Genomic DNA, 26,103 nt, shown 5'->3' with positions numbered 1-26,103 from the left:
ATATCTTTCAAAGATCCTGGAGCACTGGGGAGCTACCAGAGGACTGGAAAAAAGTCCCATCTTCAAAAAAGGAAAAAAATGGATCCAGGAAACCACAGACCTATCTGACCTCAATACCTGGGAAGATCTTGGAAAAGATAATCAAGCAACGAATCAGTGAACACCTAGAGGCAAACAAAGTCATTACCAAAAGCCAACATGGGTTTGTCAAAAACAGATCATGCCAGAAAAATCTTACTGCATTCTTTGACCAGGTGACAAAATTAGTGGACCAGACGAATGCTGTGAATATAATTTACCTGTACTTCAGTAAGGCATTTGATAAAGTAGACCAATAAGATAGAAAAATGTGGATTAGGCAGCATCACCACCAGATGGATTCATAGCTGGCTGACTAGCTGTACTCAGTGTGTGGTCCTCAATGAACTGCATCTACATGGAGGGAAGTGTGTAGTAGGGTGCCACAGGGCTCTGTTCTGGGCCCAGTGCTCTTCAGCATCTTCATCAATGATTTGGATAAGGGGATACATTGGGAACTCATCAAATTTGCAGACGACACCAAGCTGGCAGGAATAGCTAACACTCCAGAAAATAGGCTTAAGATACAGAAGGATCTTGAAAGACTTGAACATTGAGCTCTATCTAACAAAATGAAATTCAATGGTGAAAAAAGTACAGTTCTACATTTAGGCAAGAAAAACCAAATGCACAGGTATAGTGTCATGCCTCTGTCAGAGTCTGAATCTGTGGAGAAAAATGAACTGGAATGGGGCTCTATGGAGGCAGAGGGAGAGGTGTCTGCTTCAGAGGAATGTGTGGAAGAGCAGGCCGAGGCAGGCCAGGGCCCTTCAGGATTGGAACAGGAGGAACAGGAGAGGCAGAGTTCAGGTGATAAGCAAGGGCCACCCCCACCTGATCCTAGAGAGTGGAGAGAAGGAGGGAACAATGCAGGCAGGCTCAATTACTCAGGAGGAGAACATCTTGCCCTTCTCCACAAGGAACACCTGGAGATTGAGATTTAAGGAGACGCTGTGGGGAGGGGCTTTTGTTAGGAACAAACACTGATTCCTTGGAGTGTTGTGTATTGTTGTTGATCTCTTGTTCTGTGACTTCTGTTTGGAAACCTGGAAACTTTGACTATCAGATCGTAATTCAGATTCTCTCTTTTGAAAACTGCTCAGGCAAGCTAGGATTCAAACAGATTCGTTAAGTTGATGTTTTCTTCCTTGTTATCTCTATGGCCTTGAGTACTTTCTTATGCTAATCAGACTGTATTTGAACCTACTTTCAGCCAGAGTTAGCTGAAGGGGTGTGTGTATTATTTTGTTGGAGGCTTGCCAGCAAACGTGGGAGCATTTGGGGAAAATTTGGAGCAATAAAATAACTGTTTGAATTGCCAGCTGACTGCATTGCCTCTGTGCTGTGCCCTGGGTCATCACATATAATATAGGTGGTATCTTGCTCAATAGTAGCAACTGTAAGAAGGATCTTGGAGTCCTAGTGGATAATCACTTAAATATGAGCCAGCAGTGTGCTGCATCTGCCAAAAAAGCCAACACAGTGCTAGGCTGCATTAACAGAGGGATAGATTCAAGATCACGTGAAGTATTAATACCACTTTACAATGCCTTGGTAAGGCCACACTTGGAATACTGCATCCAGTTTTGGTCACCACGATGTAAAAAAGATGTTGAGACTCTAGAAAGAGTTCAGAGAAGAGCAACAAAGATGATCAGGGGACTGGAGGCTAAAGCATATAAGGAACTGTTGCTGAAACTGAGTATGTCTAGTCTAATGAAGAGAAGGATGAGGGGTGACATGATAGCAGTGTTCCAATATCTCAGGGGCTGCCACAAAGAAGAGGGACTCAAGCTATTCTCCAAAGCACCTGAAGGCAGGACAAGAAGCAACAGATGGAAAATAACCAAAGAGAGAAGCAACCTAGAAGTAAGGAGAAACTTCCTGACAGTTAGAACAATTAATCAGTGAAACAACCTGCCTCCAGAAGCTGTGAATGCTCCAACACTGGAAGTTTTTAAGAAGAGACTGGACAGCCATTTGTCTGAAATGGTATAGGATTTCCTGCCTGAGCAGGGGATTGCACTAGATGATCTCCAAGGTCCCTTCCAACATTATTATTGTTGTTATTATTGTTTTTGTTTGCATTGGATGAAACTCATTCAATGAGTTTCAGTCCTGTAGAAAGCAGGAATGAAATATTTCAAACTTCTAAATAAACAAAAAGCTAAACAATTTTGCTAAGTATAAACTAAAGCAGGTACTTGACAGAAAGTTTGGCAGATATCCTTTTGCAGTGCATGTACATGTATGAAAAGCATATTTTGTGATTTGTACGTATGAATAGACACAATCCAATTATTGAAAACAAACACTTTCCTAAACATTTTCATCTCTTCTTGGGGCTCTAAATGAATGATTTTTGGAACTTTCTCATCTCTATCTTACCAGCATCAACATTTCCTGATAAAACATTCTGCCTCCTCTGTTGTGTCCTGGGCCTGCTGAGGAAACTCAGCAGGCCCAGAAATGTTGCAAATGGTCCCGGGCAACCTAAAAGCTGCCCGGGACCAGACTGGTTGGCGCTGGTCTTGCGCACAGGCACAAGGCGCGAGTAAAGGGGATTTATGATTGGATGTTGGGAAAACTATAAAAGGCCTGCAAGCCTGTTGGGTTATTGAGTGGTAATGTGGAATGAATATAGAAGAACTTGGTTAACAACTTGTGTGTTGCTTCAATACTGCGAACCCCAATACATAAAAGTGGTGACGAAGGTGGGATCGCTGCAAAGAAGAAGACAACTCGAAGAACCTAGCCTCTACAAAAAGAGCTGGAAGATGGGAAGTCAGCGCCCAGATCTGCACTCACCTGCCAGTACGCAAATGCTGGAGGTGGGCTTGGCAAACGGACCTCTTCCCAGCCCGAGTTGCAGCGAGGCTAAGAGAAGCTAGCAATGTCAAAGATCAGCCAGCTGTCCGAATTCGACATGCCTTACCCAGAGCGTTGGAATTCTTACGTGGGTGAAAAACTATCTGTGAGTTAACCAGGTTCGAGAAGACGGTTTGAAGGCAGCAACCTGCTGTGCATCTGCGGGCAGGATACTTTTGATGTGGCTGAAAATTTAGTAGCTCCTGCACCGCCTGAGTCTGTAATGTACACAGACTTGAAGAATATGCTGAAGGATCATTTTCATCCGAAGCTATCTGTAATTGCATGGAGGCACGCTTTTGAGCAGATGGACCAGATGCCTGGTGAGTCTGCTGCGGAATTCATTGCTGCCTTGAGACAAGCAGCCAGGCCTTGTGAATTCAAGGACCTGGAAGAACACTTACGAGACCGTTTTGTCTGCAGCCTTAGAAGTAGAGAGCTGCAACAAAAAATATTTGCTAAAGCTGAAGTCACATTCCAAGATGTCTTACGCAAAGTTGCAGCTGAAGAGGCAGCAGGCGGCGCTGTGAAGGCCTTGTGACTCACCAAAAGCGCTACAGCAGTTGCGTCCGTCCTTCAAGAGGTCGCTCAAGAAGTGTAGGACCCGGATCCAGAAGAAGAGGTTGACAGACTTCACCTGCCTGCAGTACAAAGGCCGTGAGAGAAGCAAGTCAAGATCTCAGCGGCCCTTCAGTGCCTCGGATGCAGAGGACGCCACAAGCGCTCAGACCGCCGGTTCTGCTCCACCATTTGTCAGGCATGTGGTAGGCAAGGCCACATTGCCATTGTCTGTTTGGGTCACCAGCAGGTGCAACCTCAAGAAGAATTGCTTCACTAAGAAAACCCACCTTACAATCCATCTTCCATCTGTCTAGTAAATGAAAATCTTATTAAGCAAGTGAAGGATTCAAGACAAACCCACATTAAGAGAATTTATGCGGTTTTAGTTGAATTGGATTCAGAAACGGAACTAATTAAAGATTGTATGATAAGATGGGCGCAGAATTTTGGTGAGCCAGTCTCATTGGACACCTGGGAAAATATTTGGGTGAGAAATGTCAAATTTACACAAGCACAGAAATTAAGGGAGAATTTTTATAAAATGTTTTATAGATGGCACCTTGATCCACAAAAAATGTCTTATATGTACCCTGACGTGCAACCCAAATGTTGGAGATGTGGTTATAAGGAGGCTTCCTATTATCATATTTGGTGGTCATGCAGAGAGATAAAAGCATTTTGGATCAAAGTATGGTGGAATATCCAGAGAATTTTTAGAAGGAGGGTAAAATTTACTCCGCAATTATTTTTGTTAGGTATTGTTACAGATTGTGATACAAAGGAGGTTGTATTGATGTTAAATTTGATTACAGCCGCTAGGCTGTTAGTAGGACAATATTGGAAGAAGGAATCCTTGCCTACATTGCAGGAATGGTTTCTTAAAGTAGCTTATCTGGCGGAAATGGCAAAGATCTCGGCTTTCTTAAAGCAACAAACGCAAGAGAAGTTTTTGCTGTTTGGGATAAATGGATAAAATTTATACAATTTAGATTGGGTATACAAAAATATTATATAGTTTTTTCATAAGTTTTATTTTTATATATATTATAGATAATCTTTTTATATATATAATATAAAGTTCTTAATTTAATTTTTATTTTTACTTTTTAAGCCTATATTCTGCTCTGGGAAGCTCAGGGGGGGGGAAGGGAGGGGGGGGGTTTGGGAGGGGTGGGGTTTTTTTTTTTTTTATATATATGTATTGTTTAGTTTTATTTTTTTTGTATATGTTGTCTCTTGTTTTGTATTCTTTTTTCTTTTTTGTAAAACTTATAAAACTTTTAATAAAAAAAAAAAAAAAAAAAAAGAAGAATTGCTTCAGAAAGGTACCAGAGTCACCAGCCAACACATGGTGGGTTTCTGCGCATCGCGCAGGAGCATTCTAAGAACAGGGACACAAGTTTTAAGAAAAAACTTCACATTGACGTGAAGTTGCAAGGGGTTCCCTTATCGATGGAGTTGGACACAGGGTCTGCTCTATCAATCATTTCACTTGACACCTTCAAAAGGATTTGCAGTAGTAGTGGCCTTCGAGTCAGACTCAGGCCATCGAATTTAATACTCACTGACTTCCAGAATTCCAAAGTCATTGTGAAAGGGGAGGCTATGCTCAAGGTACAGCGTAAGGCTTTTGAGGGATTCCTAGATGTGATGGTAGTTGGGGGTGAACACACGAGTCTTATTGGACTCGATTGGTTCGAGGCCCTTGGAATCCAAGTAAATTGGGCTTCACAGCTTGCAAACATTGGGCCTTGCAGAAGTTTGCAAGGAGTTTGCTGATGTGTTCAACTCAGAGCTTGGCTCCTACAAGGGGCCTTCCATTGCATTACGTTTAGACCCAACTATCACGCCTATCAGGATCAAGCCTAGAAGGGTGCCTTTTGCCCTCAAAAGCAAGGTAGATGCAGAGCTGGACAAACTGCAACAGCAGGGCATCTTAAAACCTGTGGACTCTAGTCCATGGGAAACCCCCAAAGTAACGCCTTTAAAGGCTAATGCGCATATGCGCAGACTATAAGTGTACACCGAATAAAGTGTTGCAACAGCACGCATATCCAGTGCCTGTTGTAAGCCACATTCTGGCCTCCCTCAAAGGGGGGCGTCTTTTTGCAAAACTTGATTTGGCACAGGCCTATCAACAGCTACCTGTTGAGGAGGCAACTCAGGAGGCCCAAATGATTGTAACACATAGAGGGGCCTTTAAGGTTAAAAGACAGCAGTTTGGGGTTAATGTAGCCCATGGCATATTTCAAAGTGTCATAGAATGCACACTTTGTGATATTCCTGGGGTCTGTCCCTACTTCGATGACGTCCTCATTGCTGGGGGAGTCATCTCAAAATCTAGTAGAAAGATTAAGGGCTGTCTTGCTTCGTTTCCACCAAGCAGGCCTTAAATTGAAGCAAGACAAATGCAGAATAGGAGTCACTTCCACTGATTTCTTAGGCTTCAGGATTGATGCTCAAGGCATCCACCCTGCTGAATCCAAGTTTCAAGCAATTCAGCAGGCCTCAAGTCCCAAGTCCAAAAGTGAGCTGCAAGCTTTCTTGGGGCTCTTAAATTTCTATCACGCATTTCTCCCACATAAGGCTGCAGTGCAGAACCGTTACACAGGCTCTTAGACAAGCAGGCTCCATGGCAGTGGACTAAAGTCCATGAAAGGAGTTTCAATGAGGTTAAGGCCTTGCTCTCTTCAAATGCTGCTTTAGCGCATTTCAGTGAGCAACTGCCTGTATGCATCGTATGCGATGCATCTCCTTATGGGGTGGGAGCAGTACTTAGCCACCTGAAGGCTGATGGGACACAAATCCTTGTAGCCTACTATTCAAGGACTCTGTCATCTGCAGAGTGGAATTACGCTCAGATTGACAGAGAAGCCTTGGCCATAGTAGATGGCATAAAGAAATCCCATGATTTCTTATATGGCCACCATTTCATGGTCTACACAGACCATAAGCCTCTGCTGGGGTTGTTTACTACTAACAAACAGACACCACACATTATTTCCCCATGTATGCTGAGATGGTCAATTTTCCTATCAGCATATGATTATACACTCATTCACAAACCTGGAAAAGAGATGGGCTATGCAGACGGCCTCAGCAGATTACCTCTCAAACAAATAGAGGCAGATCCTGCTCCTGCTGTTCACATTCTCTCCATTCAGGAGTTACCTGAATCTCCCCTCAATGCTAGGGACGTGGCTGCAGAAACTGCCACTGATCACATGCTCACACATGTGCTGACATGGGTCTTGTCAGGATGGTCTGTCACATGCCCAGATACTGAGTTTCAAAGTTTCTGGCAAAGGAAGCATGAACTTTCCACTTTCAAGGGGTGCCTGTTATGGGGTAGTAGGGTAGTGATTCCAGCCTCATTGAGGTCTAGAATCTTGCTCTCTCTGCATGAGGGACATCCAGGTATAATAAGGATGAAAGTGCTTGCACGCAGCCATCTCTGGTGGCCTAGGCTTGATAAAAATATCGAGGTCCAGGTGCATGGGTGCCAGATGTGTCAACAGTCACAGCCTGAAATGCCTCAGGCCCCTGTACACAGGTGGGAGGAGACACAAATCCCTTGGTCAAGGGTACATTTAGATTATGCTAGGCCCTTTCAGGGGCAATTCTTCCTTTTCCTGGTGGATAGTCATTCTAAGTGGCTAAAGGTTGTATCTATCTCCTCCACTACCACTGCTAGGACCATCCAGGTGTTGAGTGGAATCTTCACCACCCATGGGTTTCCTGATGTCCTCGTCTCTGACAATGGCCCCCAATTTACTTATTTTGAGTTCCAGGCTTTCCTACAGGCCCACTTGATCCAGCATGCAACATCAGCTCCTTTCCACCCTTCCACCAATGGGCAAGCCGAACAGATGGTACGCACCACCAAAGATGCACTCAAAAGAATCATGCATGGTAGTTGGCATCACAGGTTAGCAGACTTTCTTCTTGCACACCGCACCACACCTTGCACTGCAACCGGGAAGAGCCCAGTTGAACTCCGCTGGGGCCACTGCCTCATCACGAAGTTGGACAGACTGCACCCAGACCAGGTGCCTTCACAGGTGCCACAGCCGCCGGCACCTCGGAGACTTCAGGTTGGCAATCTGGTCTGGGCAAGGAGCTATGGTCCTGGACATCTCTGGGTCACTGCTGTTGCCTGCAAGATCTCGGGGCCGCTATCATACGAAGTGACCTTGGGAGATGGCCGCATCCTTTGGCGACATATTGACCAACTGCGCTGGGGGTTGTCCTCCGACGTTTCTGCTCCTGGCTCTGCTCTCAGGGGGGAGGGGGACCAGGAACATGCTCACACTTCAGGTCAAAATCCTGAGAATCAGTCTTACAGTGCCTGGGGATTTCCGCAGGTTGCTGTTAATGACTCAGTGGAGGAGCAAGGGCATCCTCAAGGTTCTGCTATTACTCCGAACAGGGAGTCACCCTGGGGGGTGGCCTGCACATCCGCAAGTGCTCCGAACAGGAATTCTCCTGAGAGGGGGTTTGCCATAGAGGCAGCTCCTGACTCTGGCACCGTGGCCAAATACACAGGGGACTGGAATTACTGGGGCATGCCTGCAATGCAGGTCACGTCCGAGACTGGTCGCAGGCTTGAGGGACAATGTTCCCAAGAGCAGTCCATGGTGGAAGGGGAAAACGCCACTCCACCATTTGGCTTGGGAATTTCCTCATCTCCAAGGGAACCTGGATGGAGTTCAGAAGATCCAGCCAGTCCACTGCGACGGAGGTCACCTATCATACAAGGGCATTAAAGTCCTGGTCTATTGAGCCCACCAGATGGGCCAGTAGGCCAGGCACCATTAAGTAAAAGTCCTGGTCTGCCTAGCCGGACAGGTGAGCTGACAGACCAGGCACCCTCCCTGGCCTTGCGTAGGTCACAAAGGGCTAAGGCCCCACACAAGTATCTGGGAGACTATTTGAGGTTTCTGTCATCACAAAGGAACCTTGCTGGTCTATAACTGGATGATGGGGATCTACACTTGGTCTAGCGTAAATAGACTAATTATAATTTTGGAGTGCATTTTGTTTAAGTTAACCTCATTATGTTATAAAGGTATTCTGCCTAGGGCTGGGCAAAGGAATTTCTCTTTTCCCTGTCAGGAAACAAATATAATTATGTGTATAGTTGTGTGTTTCATCTAGGGGGGAAGGGTGTTGTGTCCTGGACCTGCTGAGGAAACTCAGCAGGCCCAGAAATGTTGCAAATAGTCGCGAGCAACCTAAAAGCTGCCCGGGACCAGACTGGTTGGTGCTGGTCTTGCGCACAGGTGCAAGGTGCGAATAAAGGGGATTTATGATTGGATGCTGGGAAAACTATAAAAGGCCTGTGAGCCTGTTAGGTTATTGAGTGGTAATGTGGAACGAATAAAGAAGAACTTAGTTAACAACTTGTGTGTGCTTCAATGCCGTGAACCCCAATACATAAAATCATCCAGGTTATGCAGATTCAAAGTGTCTCATCATGTTTTCCAAAAGTCATATCAAGTTTTCTTTTATCATCATTCAGTGAAATGCAACATGTACTGTAATTATCACCAATCTATGGCTCCTACTTTCATGCATCAATTCATAGCTTCTGACACACATTTAGCTCTTTCATTGATAGCTAAGCCTACATTTTAACTTCCCTGTATGGATCTGTCAGTTCCACTCCACAAGCATAATCAAAGCCCACTTTTACTCCCAAGTATGCTTACATATTCTATACTTGCTACAATCTCTAATATAGAGATCATCTTTGTTATGTCCTGGGCTGTGATTGACACAGCAGGTGCAGGAAGCTGCAGAGAGTCCCGGGCAGACCACAAGGCTCCCCGGGCCAAACAGGCTGTCTCCATCCTATTGCGCATGCGCAAGGCGGGAAAGATACGTTGCATTGATTGGTTGATGCTGCTCCCTGCAAGGGGGTATAAAAGGGATCTGTGCCATTTTGTGTTGTTCTGTTGAAGATTGAATAAAGAAGCAACTGTTGTTACTCCTGTCTCATCTCAATGCCTTACCAATGCTCAGAACAGAACATTGGCGATGAAGGTGGGATCGTGCTGCAAGAAAACAACAAAAAGAAAATAGGCTGACTCTCCATGGAAGGCTGGAAGTGCTTGGAAGTGCAGCGTTCCAAACTCGTGCGACTCTGCCTGCCAGTACGAAGACACTGGAGGAGAGCTCGGCAAGATTTGTCCTGGAATTCCTTCGCAAGCCGGAGCAGCACGAGGCATTGACGAGGCCGCCAAGAAGTAACGATGTCAAAGATAGGGCGTTTGTCTGAATTTGATACAGCTCACCCTGAATGTTGGAGCTCATACGTGGCCAGAGTAGAAAACTACTTCTGAGTAAACCAAGTTCGGGAAGACAGGCTCAAAGCTGCAATGTTACTGTGTGTTTGTGGGCAAGAGACATTTGATATTGCCGAAAATCTGGTTGCCCCAACACCTCTGGAATCCATCGTTTATATTGAGTTGAAGAAAATGTTAAGGGAACATTTTGAACTGAACCTATTGGTGATTGCCTGGCATCACGCATTTGAACAGCGGGACTAATGGCCAGGAGAGTCTGCTGCAGACTTTATTGCTGCGCTGCAACAAGCTGCTAGCCCTGTGAGTTTAAAGACCTGGAGGAAAGACTTCAAGATCATCTAGTTTGTGGCTTGAGGAGCCGTGAGCTGCAGCAAAAGATCTTTGCAAAGGAAGATGTTTCCTTCCAGGATGCACTAAGGGAGATCATCGCTGACGAAGCAGCGGGAGGTGCAGTCAAGGCCTTGCGGCTTTCCAAGCATCCTATGAGTTCAGGCTCCGTCCATCAAGAGGTTGCTCGAGAGGTAGCTGATCCTGATTCCAAAAATGAGGTTGACTGTCTACAGCAGCCAGTGGAGAGAAGGCCCCAAGAGCAAGCTGACAAGCGAGCTGACAAGGCAGTTCAATTCCCTTGGTGTTTCGGATGTGGAGGCCGCCACAAACACTCCGATTGCCCATTCTGCTCTGCCATTTGCCGGGCATGTGGCCAGCAAGGCCACACATCTGTTTGGGTCGCACGAAAGACCATCCTTTGGAAGAATTGCCTCAGAAAGGTATCAGGGTCCCCAGCCAAATAGGGTGGGTTTCTACACGTTCCATAGGAGTGTTTTGAGAACTGGGGCCCACCAACCATTGAAGAAAAAGCTGCTCATTGATGTCAAATTGCAGGGGGTCCCCTTAACGATGTAGCTGGACATGGGTTCAGCTCTGTCAATCATATCCCAGGACATCCATAAGCAAATCCGCTATAGAAGCAGCCAGCGAGTTAAACTCAGGCCGTCGAATCTGGTCTTAACAGACTTTCAGAATTCCCAAGTCAGGGTTAAAGGGGAGGCCACGCTCAAGTGCAGCGTCGGAATTTTGAAGGGTTTCTGGATGTTGTTGTGGTAGAGGGCAACCGCATGAGTCTAATTGGACTCGATTGGTTCGAGGCACTTGGGATTCAAGTGACTGGGCTACACAGCTTGCAAACAGCAGGCCTTGCAGAAGTTTGCAAGGAGTTTGCTGATGTGTTTAGCCCAGAACTAGGGTCATACAAGGGGCCTCCAATTGCCTTGTGATTGGACCCATCCATTGCCCCAATTAGAATTAAGCCTCATCGGGTGCCTTTCACATTGAAGCAAAAGATTAATGCCGAGCTGGACAAACTGCTCCAGCTAGGTATTTTGGAACCTATGGATAGCAGTCCATGGGAAACCCCCATAGTTACACCACTGAAGGCCAATGGGGAAGTCCGCATTTGTGCTGACTATAAATGCATGTTAAACAAAGCATTACAGCAGCACTCTTATCCGGTGCCTGTGGTGAGCCACATTTTGGCCTCGCTGAAGGGAGGCCGAGTCTTCGCCAAACTTGATTTGGCTCAGGCCTATCAACAGCTACCGGTTGATGAGGCAACGGCTGAGGCCCAGATGATCGAAACGCACCGGGGAGCTTTCAAAGTCAGAAGACTGCAGTTTGGGGTTAACGTAGCCCCTGGCATTTTCCAAAGTGTTATGGAGCGAACGCTCCGTAACATTCCGGGAGTTTGCCCTTACTTCGATGATGTCCTCATCTCAGGGGAATCACCCGAAAATTTGGCTGAGAGGCTTCAGTCCATTTTGCTTCAGTCTGAAGCTTAGGCAAGACAAATGCAAAATTGGAATCACTTCCACTGAATTCCTGGGGTTTCGAAGAGCGAGCTTCAAGCCTTACTTGGGCTTTAAATTTCTATCACTCCTTCCTACCTCACAAGGCTGCAGTGGCAGAGCACTACACTGGCTCTTGGACAAACAGGCTCCATGGAAGTGGACACAAGTCCACGAAAGTTGTTTTGCAGAGGTCAAGTGGACACAAGTCCCTGTAGCCTACTATTCTAGGACCCTGCCATCTGCTGAGCGTAATTACGCACAGATAAACAGAGAAGCTTTGGCCATAGTGGCTGGCATAAAAAAGTTCCACGACTTTTTGCATGGTCGCCACTTCACGGTCTTTACAGACCATAAGCCACTGCTGGCGTTGTTTACAACAAACAAGCAAACCCCACACAAAATCTCTTCTAGAAAGTTGAGATGGTCAATTTTCTTTTCTGCATATGACTACTCATTGGTTCACAAACCTGGCAAAGAAATGGGTCATGCAGATGGCCTTAGCAGGTTGCCTTTACAGCTTGTAGAATCAGATCCTGCTCCAGCTAACCACATATTAGCTATCCAGGATTTGCCTGAGTCTCCCCTCAATGCAAGGGATGTGGCTGCAGAAACAGCCAATGATCACATGCTAACACGTGTATTGACATGGGTGTTGTCAGGATGCCCTGACATGTGTCCTGGCACTAATTTTCAGAGTTTCTGGAAAAGGAAGCATGAGCTATCCACCTTTAAGGGTTGCGTCCTATGGGGTAGCAGGGTAGTGATCCCAACCACATTGAGGACTAGAGTTTTGCAGTCTCTGCATGAGGGACATCTGGGCATAGTCCAGATGAAGGCACTTGCACGCAGCTATCTCTGGTGGCTGGTGCTTGATAAGGAGATTGAGACCCAGGTCCAGGGTTGCTATGTTTGCCAACAGTCAAGGCCTGAAATGCCACAGGCTCCTGTACACAGGTGGGAGGAAACACATGCTCCTTGGTCGAGGGTTCATATAGATTACGCTGGCCCCTTTCAGGGGCAATTCTTCCTCATTGTTGTGGACAGTCACTCTAAATGGCTAGAGGTCATTCCAGTGTCCACTACGATGACTGCCAGGACCATCCAAGTGTTGAGGGGCATCTTTGCCCCCCATGGGCTCCCAGATATTCTTGTCTCCGACAACGGCCCTCAATTCACTTCTTCTGAGTTCCAGGCTTTCCTACAGGCCAACATGATCCGTCATGCTACTTCGGCACCATTCCATCCAGCTTCCAATGGCCAAACTGAGCGCATGGTGTGCACAACCAAAGATGCCCTGAAGAGGCTCACTCACAGGAGCTGGCATCACAGGATAGCTGTCTTTCTTCTTTGCCAACACACCACACCTTGTACAGCTACTGGGAAAAGCCTAGCTGAACTCCGCTGGGGTCGCCGTCTCATTACCAAACTGGACAGATTGCACCCAGACCAGGTGGCTTCGCAGATGTCACAGCTGCGGGCACCTAGGAGACTACAGGTGGACGATCTGGTTTGGGCAAGGAAGTAGGGACTTGGACATCTCTGGGTGGCAGCAGTGGTCTGCAAAGTCACTGGGCCGCTGTCATACAAAGTGGCCTTGGACGATGGTCGTGTGTTGCGTCAGCACATTGACCAGCTATGCTGGAGACTACCCAGTCACCCTTCCACTCCTGACTCTGCTCTCGGTGGGAAGGAGGACCACAATCATGATCATGGATCTCAGTCTTCCTGCAGAAGTGGGGGTTTGCACTCTGCACATAGGGGTTTTGCCAATGAGGCGGCTCCTGGCACTGGGTTCATGGAAAATTGCACAAACCGGCTGTTCAGGCCACTCCATCTGCTGGTCTTGCTCCCAAGAGGGGCCTGTCATGGACCTGGGGAATTCCACCCCACCAAGGAACTCTGATCTGGGTTTACAGGACTCGGCCAGTCAGCATAATGGGGGTTCGCCTGTACCTAGTGGGCATCAAAGTCCCGGTCTGCTGAGCCTGGCAGGCGAGCTTGTAGACCAGGCACTTACAACCGCTCCAACAAGATCAGAGCAGGCCAGAGGCCCACCAAAGTATTTGCAGGACTATGTGAAGTTCCTGTTAGTAGGTGGGCAGGTTTAAGTGTCCTTAGAAATAAGAACACGCTCAAAAGAATGAACATGTGTTAGTTTTGTAGTATTGCAAAATAGTAAGTTCTATGTGTTTGAAATAAGAGGGGAGGGGTGTTATGTCCTGGACTGTGATTGAACAGCAGGTGCAGGAAGCTGCATAGAGTCCCTGTCTTGTCTCAATGCCTTACCAACGTTCAGAACAGAACAATCTTGAAAACCAATATTCTGCTGCCCACAATCTATCACCAACTGAGAGTGTACAGATAAATATTTAAGAAATTGCATCGCATGTTGAACTTCTGGCAATGCTTTTTGCTCTAACAGATACAAAAAGCAAAGAGAAAAGATGTGTTCTAAGTAAGTCTGTTCAGCATCCTGTCATCCAACTAATTCTTCTGACACATAAGCAGCAAAGTTATACTGCAGTCTTTTTAGTTCTCCACCAACTTTGCTGAATATTCTTCTCAGAAGGGTCATATAAGAGGTATATGCCATTCACTAACATAAAAAAGGGAAATTTGATGAGTTTATAGCTGCTTCTGCAGAAAACTGAGATTGTTTTGTTGTTTAGAAATGCAATGTTAGACAGACAGAAATATTACATTATAATTTACATCCTGTAAGATTAGAAAAAACAGCTTGAGAATATGTGGGCAATATCTCTTTGGTCAGAAGACTGGAAAAGAGAAGAGATTAAATATAAAAGCCTAACTCTATAGGATTGTTGGCATCCCTAGGCATCTACTAACTACATATACACACCAGAGTCATGCTTTAAATCCTGTTCTTCCATACATGTATCCCAATGTAAGATGCTAGCATGAAAGGTAATGAGTTTGTGATGTGATATCATGATGCATGCATATTCACTTGCCCCATTTTCCCACATCCCTATGTCAATGCTCCTTTAAACCAAATTAAGATGGCTGTTCTTTTTCCTGATAAGTAAAAATAAAAATTAACAGTCAAACGTGTTCTACAATAGTTAGATACTGTATATATCACTGGCTGCTAAACATCAAGTAACAATCTACAGCACTGTTACTAAATCTTGACAACTTTAAGACATGTGGACTTCAGCTCCTGGAATTATTCTAGAAGTACTCTGGAAGTTGAAGTCCACATGTCTTAAAGTTGCCAGGATTGAGAAACACTGATCTACAGCTTCAAAACAGAATTCTTGACAAGTTAGCAGTGTCATAAACAGGCTCTAGTAGATTACAGTTATCTAAAATCACCTGGAATACCAAATACATGCATCATTTTCTCAGCTCATTAAAGTTACTGGGATTCAGGCATTTTGGTACAGATTATCTGTACTCAATAAAGCTTGATCTGTATTTGCTATTGTGAAATTAGGGAATAGGAGATGACAATGTTTTTCAAACATAGTTTGATTTTAACATGTTGGAACAAGTGGAGTAAAAATAATAATAAATATTAATAAACTTAATTTGCCTTTATCTCAAGTTTGTGGAAACCTTCCAGAATATCCTTATCATTTGTTGAAGCAATTTGCAATATGCCAATTTCCTTCTCAAGAGTCTGGTTTAGAACGCCTTCAATCTGCAAATGAATAGATAATACAATCAGCCTGTGTAATTTAATTACTACATAACTTAATAAGATTGAAGAATGAAATACCTGAGATTTATATACTGCTCCCAAAATGCCTGCTACAATTTGAAGAAGCAGAATCATCAGTAGTCCAATGAAAAACTGGTGGGAAAAAATAAAAAATAATCATCTCCATTCCAGGAGGGTGTATTTACATACTGCTTCTTTTTGTAAATGTTCTAAAATGGTTTATAAGATGTTACAAAATGAAAAAAAAAATCCCTTGAAAAGGTATTTGTTAGGAAAGACTGATAGATTTTGAGATCAGAATGTGAGTATAGGCAAAGCAACATAAGTTTTCCTCTTTAATGTTCAAAATGTATATAAGAGATATTTTTTATGTATTCAGGAAAACTGAAATTAACTTTCTGTATGTATGATAATTGCACATAATTCTGAAACAAAGCTGCATTTTCTCTAGACAATAATTTTTACAAGGTAGGGTTCATGGGATGCCATATTGCTTTCCATTCATTAGACCACGGGTGTCAAACTCGCAACATCGTGTGATGTGTCGCGACGTATCGTGACTTTTTTCCCATTGCCAGCAACGGGCATCCAGCCTTCAGGCCGGCAGTTTGACACCCCTGCATTAGACTAATCAATTGTATCCTTTCAATGAAATGTCCTTGCCTATATGTAATTATAGTGTTTCTGAATAATGAAAGTAGACCATGTATAGTTTAATACATGTTACAACACTTAACCCAAACCCTAACCTACAGTTTGTCATACTTAGGTTAAAACCTTAAGCGTTTCTTAAGAAAGTTCTGAAAAAATAAAGATCCATTAATTTCAACAGGTATAACGGAGGCAGTTTAAATGTCATTCCTGATTAGTCTAGGCATAAATAATTATAGAGGGATCACTATTCAACAAGAATAATGGACATTGTTGGATTAAAATAATGGAGCCTTATAAAAGTCAAATTTGTTTTTTACAAGATAGTATGAAAATTATTCATAAAAACCAATGTTGCAGTAGAAAGGAATATCAGAAGAGGAGAGGGGAAGAAAGGATCTTAATTTTACTTAGCTACTTAAAACTGTTTAAAGAGTTTTGTAAAGTTCTTCTGTTTTGGTATCTACAAACCTACCTTTATCACAATACATCCATCAAAATAAATACATCCATTGAGTCTGAACTTGCTTTCTAATACTGATTAGACCTGTCCAGGTGACGAAATGTATGGAATCATGGAGGCAGGGCAAGCTTCTGTCTGGTGCAAGGGTACAACTTCTAATTAACTCTGAGATTGTATACAAACTGCCCAGTTACTTCAGAAGCTGCCCGAGACTGACTGGTGGTAAAGGCATGTCTCCTTTGGCAGACTTCTACTTATTAAATATTTTAATGATTGCTTTTAATTGTAATTGCAGGGCTTTTTTTTCTCATTGAATGCCCAGAACAGAGTTCCGGCACCTTTTTTGGATGGAACCTTGTAGGGTAGGCAAGGCGGGTTGTATGACGTGTGTGAGTTCCGTCACCCTTTTTTTTTTTTTTTTTACAAAAAAAGCACTGTGTAATTGTATAGCTTTTGTTTAATACTTCATATTTTGTACTTTTCTAATCACTTGGAATGTTGGAATAAACACAAAGGTGGCATATAAATTCTATAATGAACAACATTAAATAGATATGTGGTAAGGAAATCAAGAATACAGTCAGTAGCTCTGACCTTAATTTCTGTGCATGCAAAAGTCCCACTTTAGCAGATTACATAGACTGCGTATGTTGTAGGCTTATTTTTAGTTATCTGGAAGTTAGTGACTGCAGTTAGATACTAAACAAAGTTACCCTTATAGATTGCATGCAAATGTAGCTCTGTCTCAGTTGTCCTATGTCCTTCTTGAAGAACTGGGAAAACTGAGATCAACAATGCCAGCCTGTAAGTATTCCAGGTTGCAAGCCCATGTCTTTCAGTTTCCTACTTTCCCCAAGTGAGAAAAACACAGAGTGCCAAGATTGCCACAGTTCAACTCAAAAGCAATTTAAGGAGAACCAGGGAAACAATCTGGCATCCTTCACAGGTCCTTTATCTCTATGTTACCTCTGAGGAACATGGCATTTTTGAGGAATTACTGAAATAGTATTATGATGTAGCAGAATCCACATTCTGAAGCCAACACTTTTTATTTTTTGTGAATACTGAATTGAATTAAGAATCAGAATATCCCAAAAATGACTGCATTGGAGAAAAACGGTTATTTTCATTCTGAAATCTTGATTCAGGTTCCTTTCTTGCCTTCTTCAAAAATAGGCATTCATAATGAATGTAGTCTACGCAATCTGTAATCAAAGTTCACATTAGCCTGTATTAGAGTTTCTACCTAGTCTGCAGATACGTAACAATGCAGGTAGTCCTCGATTTACAACCAAAAATTGAGCCCAAAATTTATGTTGTTGAGTGAGATATTTGTTAAGTTTTGCACCATTTTGCAACCTTTCTAGCTACAGTTGTTAAGTGAATTACTGCAGTTAGTAACATGGTTGTTAAGTGAATCTGGCTTCCCCATTGACTTTGCTTGTTAGAAGGTCGCAAAAGCTGTTCACGTGACCCCAGAATACTGCAACCGTCATAAATATGAACCAATTGCCAAGCACCCGAAATCTGATCACATGACCATACAACGGTCGTAAGTGTGAAAAATGGCCATAAGTCAGTGCCATTATATCTTTGAATGATCACTAAACTAACTGTTGTAAGTTGAGGACCACCTATATTTATGGACTTTGGCTTAGGAAGGAAACCAAGTATCATTTTTATCTTTCATTTGTAATTCACGTTTTTCCAAAATCTCCTTAAACTCTTATCTTTCCACACAGAAAATGGTAAGGAATACATCACAGTGTAGTTAGACTCTTGTCATTGGGAGTGCAAGGCACACTCTAGTGCTTGAGAAATGTCCATAAATCCTACCTAAAACATGCATTAAAGATCACTTATTGTCTGACAAGATAAATACATGCAGGGTATTGCTCTGAAAATATTGGCAAAAAAATGTCACAGAAATTGAAACTCTACCAGGAGGAGCATGCACTGGCTCTCCTTCATGGCACCACAGCAACCTAGAAACCCAAGCACCATAATGACTGAGCCCACAGCAATGAGAAGATTAACAGCAGAAAGCATGCTTGAGTCTATTTTGAATTCCTGTAAAAAAAGAAATACAAGGTTTCAGATACAATCAGTGAAATAGTTAAAGAAGCTAAAGGTCATCTAAAAAGGAAACTAGGAGCAAATGAACAGCTTCCTATTATTCATAGACATAGTCATATTATCAGCAAACTAAATTGCCCTAAGGCAATACCCTCAGTCATGGCATTTCATTCTGATTGTTCAGCAGCCAAGGATATTGCTCTAGTGCTGGAACTCGCGAGGAGGCAATGGATTGCTTAGGTACAGGCGAGATGAAGTGGAACAGGACAAGCAGAAGTGGGATTGCCCGGTTTTTAGACAATTCAGCAGATTATAAATTCCTAGATTAGACCAGAATGATGAATATTTATGTATTACTCATATCCTGCATTTTCAGTGTCATTTTATTTCCTGGATGACAAATAAACTCATATATTATAATGAAAAGCTAATAAAAATAAATCTATATATACAAATAACTAAGGAAAACAAAATCAAATCAACAGTAAAAGTAAAAAAATAAAATAAAAATCAAACCAGTGGCTGTTAACAGCTTGAGTGAACCATAACACATTTTGCTCAATCAGATTAAAAGTGTACACAAGTATTCCTAGGATTGATTGATTGATTATGTGCCATTATGTACTGTTTTTGACTCCTAATCATCTGAAAGAGCATTGGAAATACATCATGATGGAGAAAATCTAACTATGTGGTCATTAGAAGATTAAAAATTCCTGGGAAGGGAACTCACATAAAAAGTCATGTTTCCAATTATCTCTTGTGGATAAGTCATTTGTTGGTCCAGCACAGTTTTCTGGTTGCTATTGAATTATGTCACATGGCAAACACATAAACTCACCATATTAAGGGCAGCAGTCTAACAAGCTTTTGTTGATGAATGCTCTTATGCCCAGGGCAAAAATAGGTGGCAGATTATTAATTTATTTGATCCTTAAAACAAAGTCAGGCATAGCAGTAATTGGCTGGTAAAACAAATCAGGAAATTCTATACCAGTATATAGTTGGTATAGAGTTGCAACAGTTGCCCATACCTTCATTGAATTTGGATTAAAATTAATTTGTATAGCTGACACCAATATTGTAAGCTGTTTCACAAAAAGATTTTAAATAGTAATTATTTGTATCTTGTTCCTGATCACATGAATAAAATGTTTCAAAGACACTTTTCATGCCTTCATTCAACAGAATGCAAGTCCCTATTTTTACATTTAAAACTTTAAATTAAAATGGCAACCTATATACTTTCTTAACTGGAAATAAAATCTAGGAGTAAACTGGAGGCAGGAGAGATAAGGTTCACACCATAAATTCTAGGACAGTGGTTCTCAACCTTTTTAATGCCGCGACCCCCAACCGGTCATAGGTCGAGGACTAAATAACCGGTCGTAAGTCGAGGACTATCAACTGGTCGTAGGTCGAGGACTTTCCCTGCCCGGGAGCGCCGCGCATGTGTGGTGCTGCCCCCTGCACCGGCCGAGGCGTAGCTGGCAAGTGGTAGAGACAGAGCAGGCCGACCACCGGCTGGGCCACCAGCTGGCCCAGCCCAAGGGAGGTAAGGAATCCGCCGGGCCCCACGCGCGCCAGCAACCCTCCCTGCACCCGCCGGCCTCCCACCTCCCACCCCTGGCCCTCTTTTACTTACATTTTTAGTAGTTGCTCAGCAGGGAGGGGTGGAAACTTCCAGAAAGCTCGCCTTCGCTGCAGACAACTTGCAGCACCGTTTGCAGAATGGGACTTTTGGCGGGCTCAGCAGGGCAGAGACACCCTGGACAATTCCTATTGGCTTTTGAAAGCCAATAGAATTAGACTCTATTCAAGAGAGTCTATTCTATTGGCTTTCAAAAGCCAATAGAATAAAAGGGAGTAGCACAGCTAAGAAAAAGGGGGAAAAATGGCGGACTGTGTTGTTTGGCGACCCCCGTGAAATGGTCATTCGACCCCAAATGGGGTCCCGACCCACAGGTTGAGAACCGCTGTTCTCGGAGAATTGTCACTGCTTGGGATTGTTCAGGATAAAATTTTGCTAATTCTCAATTCTAAATGTAAAAAAGTTTACATTTTGAAAATTAAAACAAGGAAATCTCTTTCATTTCTCAATGAAGTTATTGTGAGGCCAACCTGTTTTAACAGAATAGCTATAAACAAAGGTATATCTAAGTTCCTAAGAGGAGATACTCTTTCTAAGGTAAAATCCTTACCTAAGCCTTTTTGTAGAGAAAATGCTTTTGGCTTCTTAAAACCCAAGCCAGAAATCTGGGCATCAGAGAAACAAAAAGAACTAAATGGCACTTTGCCTTTGATTTAAGGCTGTAATAACAAGAATCTGGAAAAATCCAGGGGGGACATATAGTAATCACTTGCTGAAATAATCCATTGTCCCCAAGACAGAGGTAAATATTTAGCCAGGAATGAGCAATTAGATGTTTGATTTATTTTTATGTGTGATATTGAAATCTTTATTGTTTCTGATATTTATTTTTCCCTCTGCAAACGTGTAGCCTATGTGACTTCAGTAAAAGACTAGTTATATATTTCACTCTGTTCAGAGTATTACATTTTTATATTTATTTTTTTATAATTTTCCCTTTAGATGTTTTTTAAAATCGTTTTCTTGAGAAGCTATATTTTTTCCTCCTTACCACTGTATATTTTAAATATGGCTACTTAAAATAGGAAAAATAATTTTTACATTAAAGTTTCTTTTTTATGTAAAGTAATTATTTATCACCTGAAATTGATCTCAACTTCCAAAGCAGAGTAGGGGGGACTGCTATAGAATTTATTTCATTTTTATCCACTTTATTTTTCTGTGACTTGCCAGGAAGATGCAGCTGTAATATGTGTTGACACCTACAATTATTACTGATAAACGCATATTTACCTTTTGAATATCTTTGCTGACATGCATCCATATAGAGACTCCCAGAATAATACATCCAATTATCTAAAGGGGGAAAATCAATAACTAATGAAGCCACTACTTAATGCAGATGCCTGAAACACTTTTTTTCATTATTTATTTAATCCCATCTTAATATACATTAACAGTCCCAAACACCATATACAAATTGATTCTATTAATAAAGGAAATCTTATTTCCCAAGTACTGTCTTGGACAAAATGCCCATTTCTCACTTAAAATATAATTTTGTTTTGAAAAAATTGCTATGACATGCGACACACATAAAAAGATAATGTTGCCATCTTGTTTAACACACCCTATGGAAAACCCTGTGAATTCTTTTTTTGCTTGTTTTTTTATCTCAATACTGTGTTTGACATCATTTCACTCTTCACCTCCATCCCACAGGATCTTGCGGTTACGGTATTAAAAGACCGCCTGAACCAAAAGAGTTCGGAACAACAGCAGGACTCCCTTCGAACTGAAGACCTGATAAAATTAGTGGAGGTAAACCTGAAAACGTATTTCACTTTTCAGGGTACCATATACGAACAAACTAAAGGAACACCTATGGGGTCTCCGATCTCCAGTGTAATTGCAGAAGTGGTACTCCAACGGTTGGAACACATAGCGATGGCCCAATACCAACCTAAATTTTGGGCCCGCTATGTAGATGACACATTTACTGTCATCAAGAGGCATCAAAAGACTAACTTTATGGGCATACTGAATTCGGTATACCCAGACATCCAGTTCACGATGGAGGAGGAAAACCAGAGTTCGCTGGCATTTTTGGAAGTACTGGTAGCCAGCCGGATGGAACCCTAGATACTAGGGTATACCGAAAACCAACATGCACGGATAGAATCCTCCATTATAGGAGCAACCATCCAGTGGCTCATAAAGTTAGTTGTATTAGAACCCTGTTTAAATGGGTGGATTCCCACTGTAATACAATCAGGGCAAAAATAGAAGAAAGAAACCATCTCTTTCATATATGCAAGCGCAATGGATATCTGACAAGGTTCATTAGACGCCACAGTATACCACCTGAACCTCGAAGGAATCCACGTATAGATGAACCAACACCACAGACGACGCTTGTTATCCTCCCCTATATCTGCAATGTCTCTGAGGAAACTGCTAGATTACTAGCACCACACAATGTAAAGGTAGCCCACAGACCCAACCAGACACTATGTGCCGCAATCATGCGCCCCAAAGACCCACTCCCCAACATGGAGAAATCGGCAGTCGTGTACAGAATTGACTGCAGGGAGTGCTGTAGTAACTATGTTGGGGAGACCTCTAAGAGGATAAGAACTAGGGTCCATGAACACAAATTAGCAGTGAAAAGGGGCGAACAATATTCTCAGATTTGGGCACATATGGCAGAATCCGGCCATCGATTCGATTTTGAAAAAGTACGCGTTCTGGCCAGTGACAATACGAAAGGAGGCCATCTGCTCAAGGAGGCATGGTTGTCTAATAAGGACTCAATCAATCGGCATATCGATCTTTGCCCGGCTCATCTAACATTAAGAGCTTGGAGCATGGATAATCCCCCATCCCGCTAGAGATGGTCCGAAAAAACATCGAATGTATCAGCAGAGAGGGCTACAGAGAAGGCTTCCTCCTCCCCTCACCATCAGCAACTTGTAAGCGTCTGGGCGAAGTGCGAACAGCAATTGAGAGACTCTCCTCCCCCCAGAGTGGACAAGCGCCCTCGGAAAGGCGAGGGAACGTCGGGGATGTAAGGGGGCAATCCGCATGTTAGGAACCTGTACACACCACCTGGGGCACCCGGAGGGATGGACATCATCTTATGGGGGACCAACACTCGGATCGAACCGACAGACACCTCCGCTTGAAATTTTAAACCCCCCGCCATGCTTGGGAGGGGAGAGAGTGACCTCCCCAATCTGTCCGAAGGTGACAACTCGATCACCTCACTTGGTAGCACCGGCCTGGGCGCGTCAACAGGAAGTGCGACGACGCACGGGCAGGGAGCACCAGGAATGGAGGAGGGAGAACAACGAGAGTTAGAGCTCCTGATTGCTGCACAGAGAATACCCGAAGTGATTTAACCGGAGCTGGGATGGAACATGTGAGGATCGGAGACAATGGGAGGAGACAACTTGGAGCAACAACCACCCGATCATGCTCAAGAAGGGGGGAAATAGCCTCACCAACGCGTTTGGCAGAGATAGTCCGTCCACCCCACCTTGTAATGCCGGCCCGACCATACCAACAGACAATACGAAAGAACCCCCGGGACGACAATACACAAATAAAAGACATCAAGGATAAGGGGGGAGTGGTGAAAACCGGGCAGGGTAGCACTCACAGAGACTACGGTTGTAGGGGTGGGAGTTGCAAAGAAGAAAGAGGACAGCATATTACGTCTGAACAATCTGGATGGGGCAGGGGAGGAGATGATGGAAACACGCAATTGAACAAAGTGGGAGATGCGATAAAACAAAAAAGGGGGGGAGATGCCCCACCCAATCCCAAATTAAGCGAAGAGAAAACACTTGACATCACTTACATAGAGAGAAAATGCAAGAAAAGAATAACTGCTAGCGAGAAACTGGCAACCGGAACACAGTTTATTTCATCAGGCCTGGTGACGAGATTTAAGAGCCGGGTGCAGACCCTAGTCAACCTATAAAAGGGACTCTCCTACTGACCGGCATTTTAAGCCCTGATGATGTCAGCAGCTGCCGATGAAAGCTAGGTGTTTTTATTAAAATTTTATAGCATTCCCTGGTGCTCACATTTATTTATTTGGTTTTAAGTATATATATATATATATATTGCCAACAAAAGTGCATATAGTCCAGGCCATGGTTTTCCCAGTTGCAATGTATGGCTGTGAAAGTTGGACCATAAGAAAGGCTGAGCGCCAAAGAATTGAGGCCTTTGAACTATGGTGCTGGAGAAGACTCCTGCGAGTCCCTTGGACTGCAAGGCGTTCAAACCGGTCAGTCCTAGAAGAGATCAACCCCGACTGCTCTTTAGAAGGCCAGATCCTGAAGTTGAAACTCAAATACTTTGGCCACCTAATGAGAAGGAAGGACTCACTGGAGAAGGGCCTAATGCTGGGAAAGATTGAGGGCAATAGAAGAAGGGGACGACAGAGAATGAGATGGCTGGATGGAGTCACTGAAGCAGTAGGTGTGAATTTAAATGGACTCCAGAAGATGGTAGAGGACAGGAAGACCTGGAGGAATGTTGTCCATGGGGTCACGATGGGTCGGATATGACTTATGTAAGAGGTCACAAGAGATTAGGAGGGGAAGGTAAGAACTAATTTCTCTGATCATTAATGCTTCTGAATAAATCACAATGGATTTCAGGTTTTCTTGGAACCTGATCAAGTAAATTTGGATGGATACAATAATTTTTCCCATCCTCTCAAAGATGAATTGTTAGACATGGGCTTATACATATAGATGTAATTTTACTAATAATCTATGAATGGAATATGATCTCTGAGTATCAGTGGGATATTTCAGATTTTGAGGAAGTATCATTGCTACCATACAGAGATAGCTAATCATAAAATGTTTGTAAAATGCAAGTGAATAATCCTAAAATATCAGTTTATCAAACCAAAAATGTATCTAAGAAATTGAATGCAAGTTAAATATGAGACCTCATCTCTAAAAAACAAAACCATTCCTTTAAAATTATATTTTTTTCAGACTCACATCTCAAGGTCTCACTTTCTCTCCCCCACTGCCCACACATAACCACATTGATAAAACACTCAAAATCTGCTAACCATCATCTCACATTCTTCCTTCAAGTTACCAACAATTTTTTCATCCATTCTTTCTTTTACCTCATCTCACATCCTAAAATTCTCTTATAGAATGGGAGGCAGGCCATAACCACAAGTCATTCCTGGCATTAAACTACCTTTAGGACCCTCAAAGTATTCTCAGACTTGATAGGGCTAAATGTGTGTTTGTGTATGAAGGGAAGAAAATGAGAGAAACAAAGAGAGAGAATTATGGGGTGCTAAGCAGTGACATGTCTTAAGCCAAGACTGAAAGTAGTCATTTCACCATTTACTCCTCCACCCAATCCCAGATACGTTATTTGACTTTGTCCCTTCAAAAGACAGCATTATATCACTTGGCATGGTACTGGATATAAAACAAAATGGTTGACTCAAAAATCAAGTTTTGACAGTAAGGGTCACTTTATGCCACAGATTTATCTGAAAATACATAGCTGAAACAATATCATAGGAATAAAACCAAAATATGTTTGGAAAGTGATAAATCATGGAAGTACATCACCGAGCCAGACTGAACAGAGAACACTGGCAAATTTATTCTGAAAAAAGGTTATTGCAGACAGGGGTTCCGGAACAGTACCTATCTTAAACACAAATTCTCTGCCAAGCGTTTGAATAGATTTAATTATTCACACCAAATACTTTTTCATTAAAAAATCTCCACTTTTTGGAGAGGAGATCTTGGAGGATGAATGATCAGCTTTTTTGAAAGATCAATCGCAAGAGAAATACCTCTTGGTATGGAAAAAATGGATAGATTTCATACAATATAAGTTGGATATAAAAAAATATTATTTAGTTTTTGAATAATTTATATTTAAACTTTTAAGATATTTCATAGATATTTTTTTTA

General features: G+C 42.9%; 2 protein-coding genes across 3 annotated transcripts in view; one reads left to right on the top strand and one right to left on the bottom strand.

Annotated features, from left to right (window-relative positions):
* Nucleotides 1–26,103, bottom strand: part of TSPAN8 (tetraspanin 8) — a 34,921-nt gene that overhangs the window by 7,782 nt on the left and 1,036 nt on the right. Inside the window, exons 2-5 of one of the 2 annotated variants that reach the window (XM_039344475.1) lie at nucleotides 21,422–21,484; nucleotides 18,403–18,531; nucleotides 15,405–15,479; nucleotides 15,219–15,326 (exon numbers count right to left, since the gene is read on the bottom strand). In XM_039344475.1, coding sequence (XP_039200409.1) covers nucleotides 15,219–15,326; nucleotides 15,405–15,479; nucleotides 18,403–18,531; nucleotides 21,422–21,484 — 375 coding nt within the window. The remainder of the gene's footprint in view (nucleotides 1–15,218; nucleotides 15,327–15,404; nucleotides 15,480–18,402; nucleotides 18,532–21,421; nucleotides 21,485–26,103) is intronic. The other variant, XM_039344476.1, reaches the window with a different exon arrangement.
* Nucleotides 12,240–15,209, top strand: LOC120308429 (uncharacterized protein K02A2.6-like). Its single transcript, XM_039344474.1, has one exon. It carries the CDS (start codon nucleotides 12,288–12,290, stop codon nucleotides 13,185–13,187), a length of 900 nt encoding a protein of 299 aa, XP_039200408.1. The 5' UTR covers nucleotides 12,240–12,287; the 3' UTR covers nucleotides 13,188–15,209.

This window comes from Crotalus tigris, unplaced genomic scaffold (assembly GCF_016545835.1).
Source record: "Crotalus tigris isolate CLP2741 ecotype Arizona unplaced genomic scaffold, ASM1654583v1 scf7180000017916.3911339, whole genome shotgun sequence".
NCBI lineage: Eukaryota > Metazoa > Chordata > Lepidosauria > Squamata > Viperidae > Crotalus > Crotalus tigris.
This window is presented reverse-complemented; position numbering and strand designations above follow the sequence as displayed.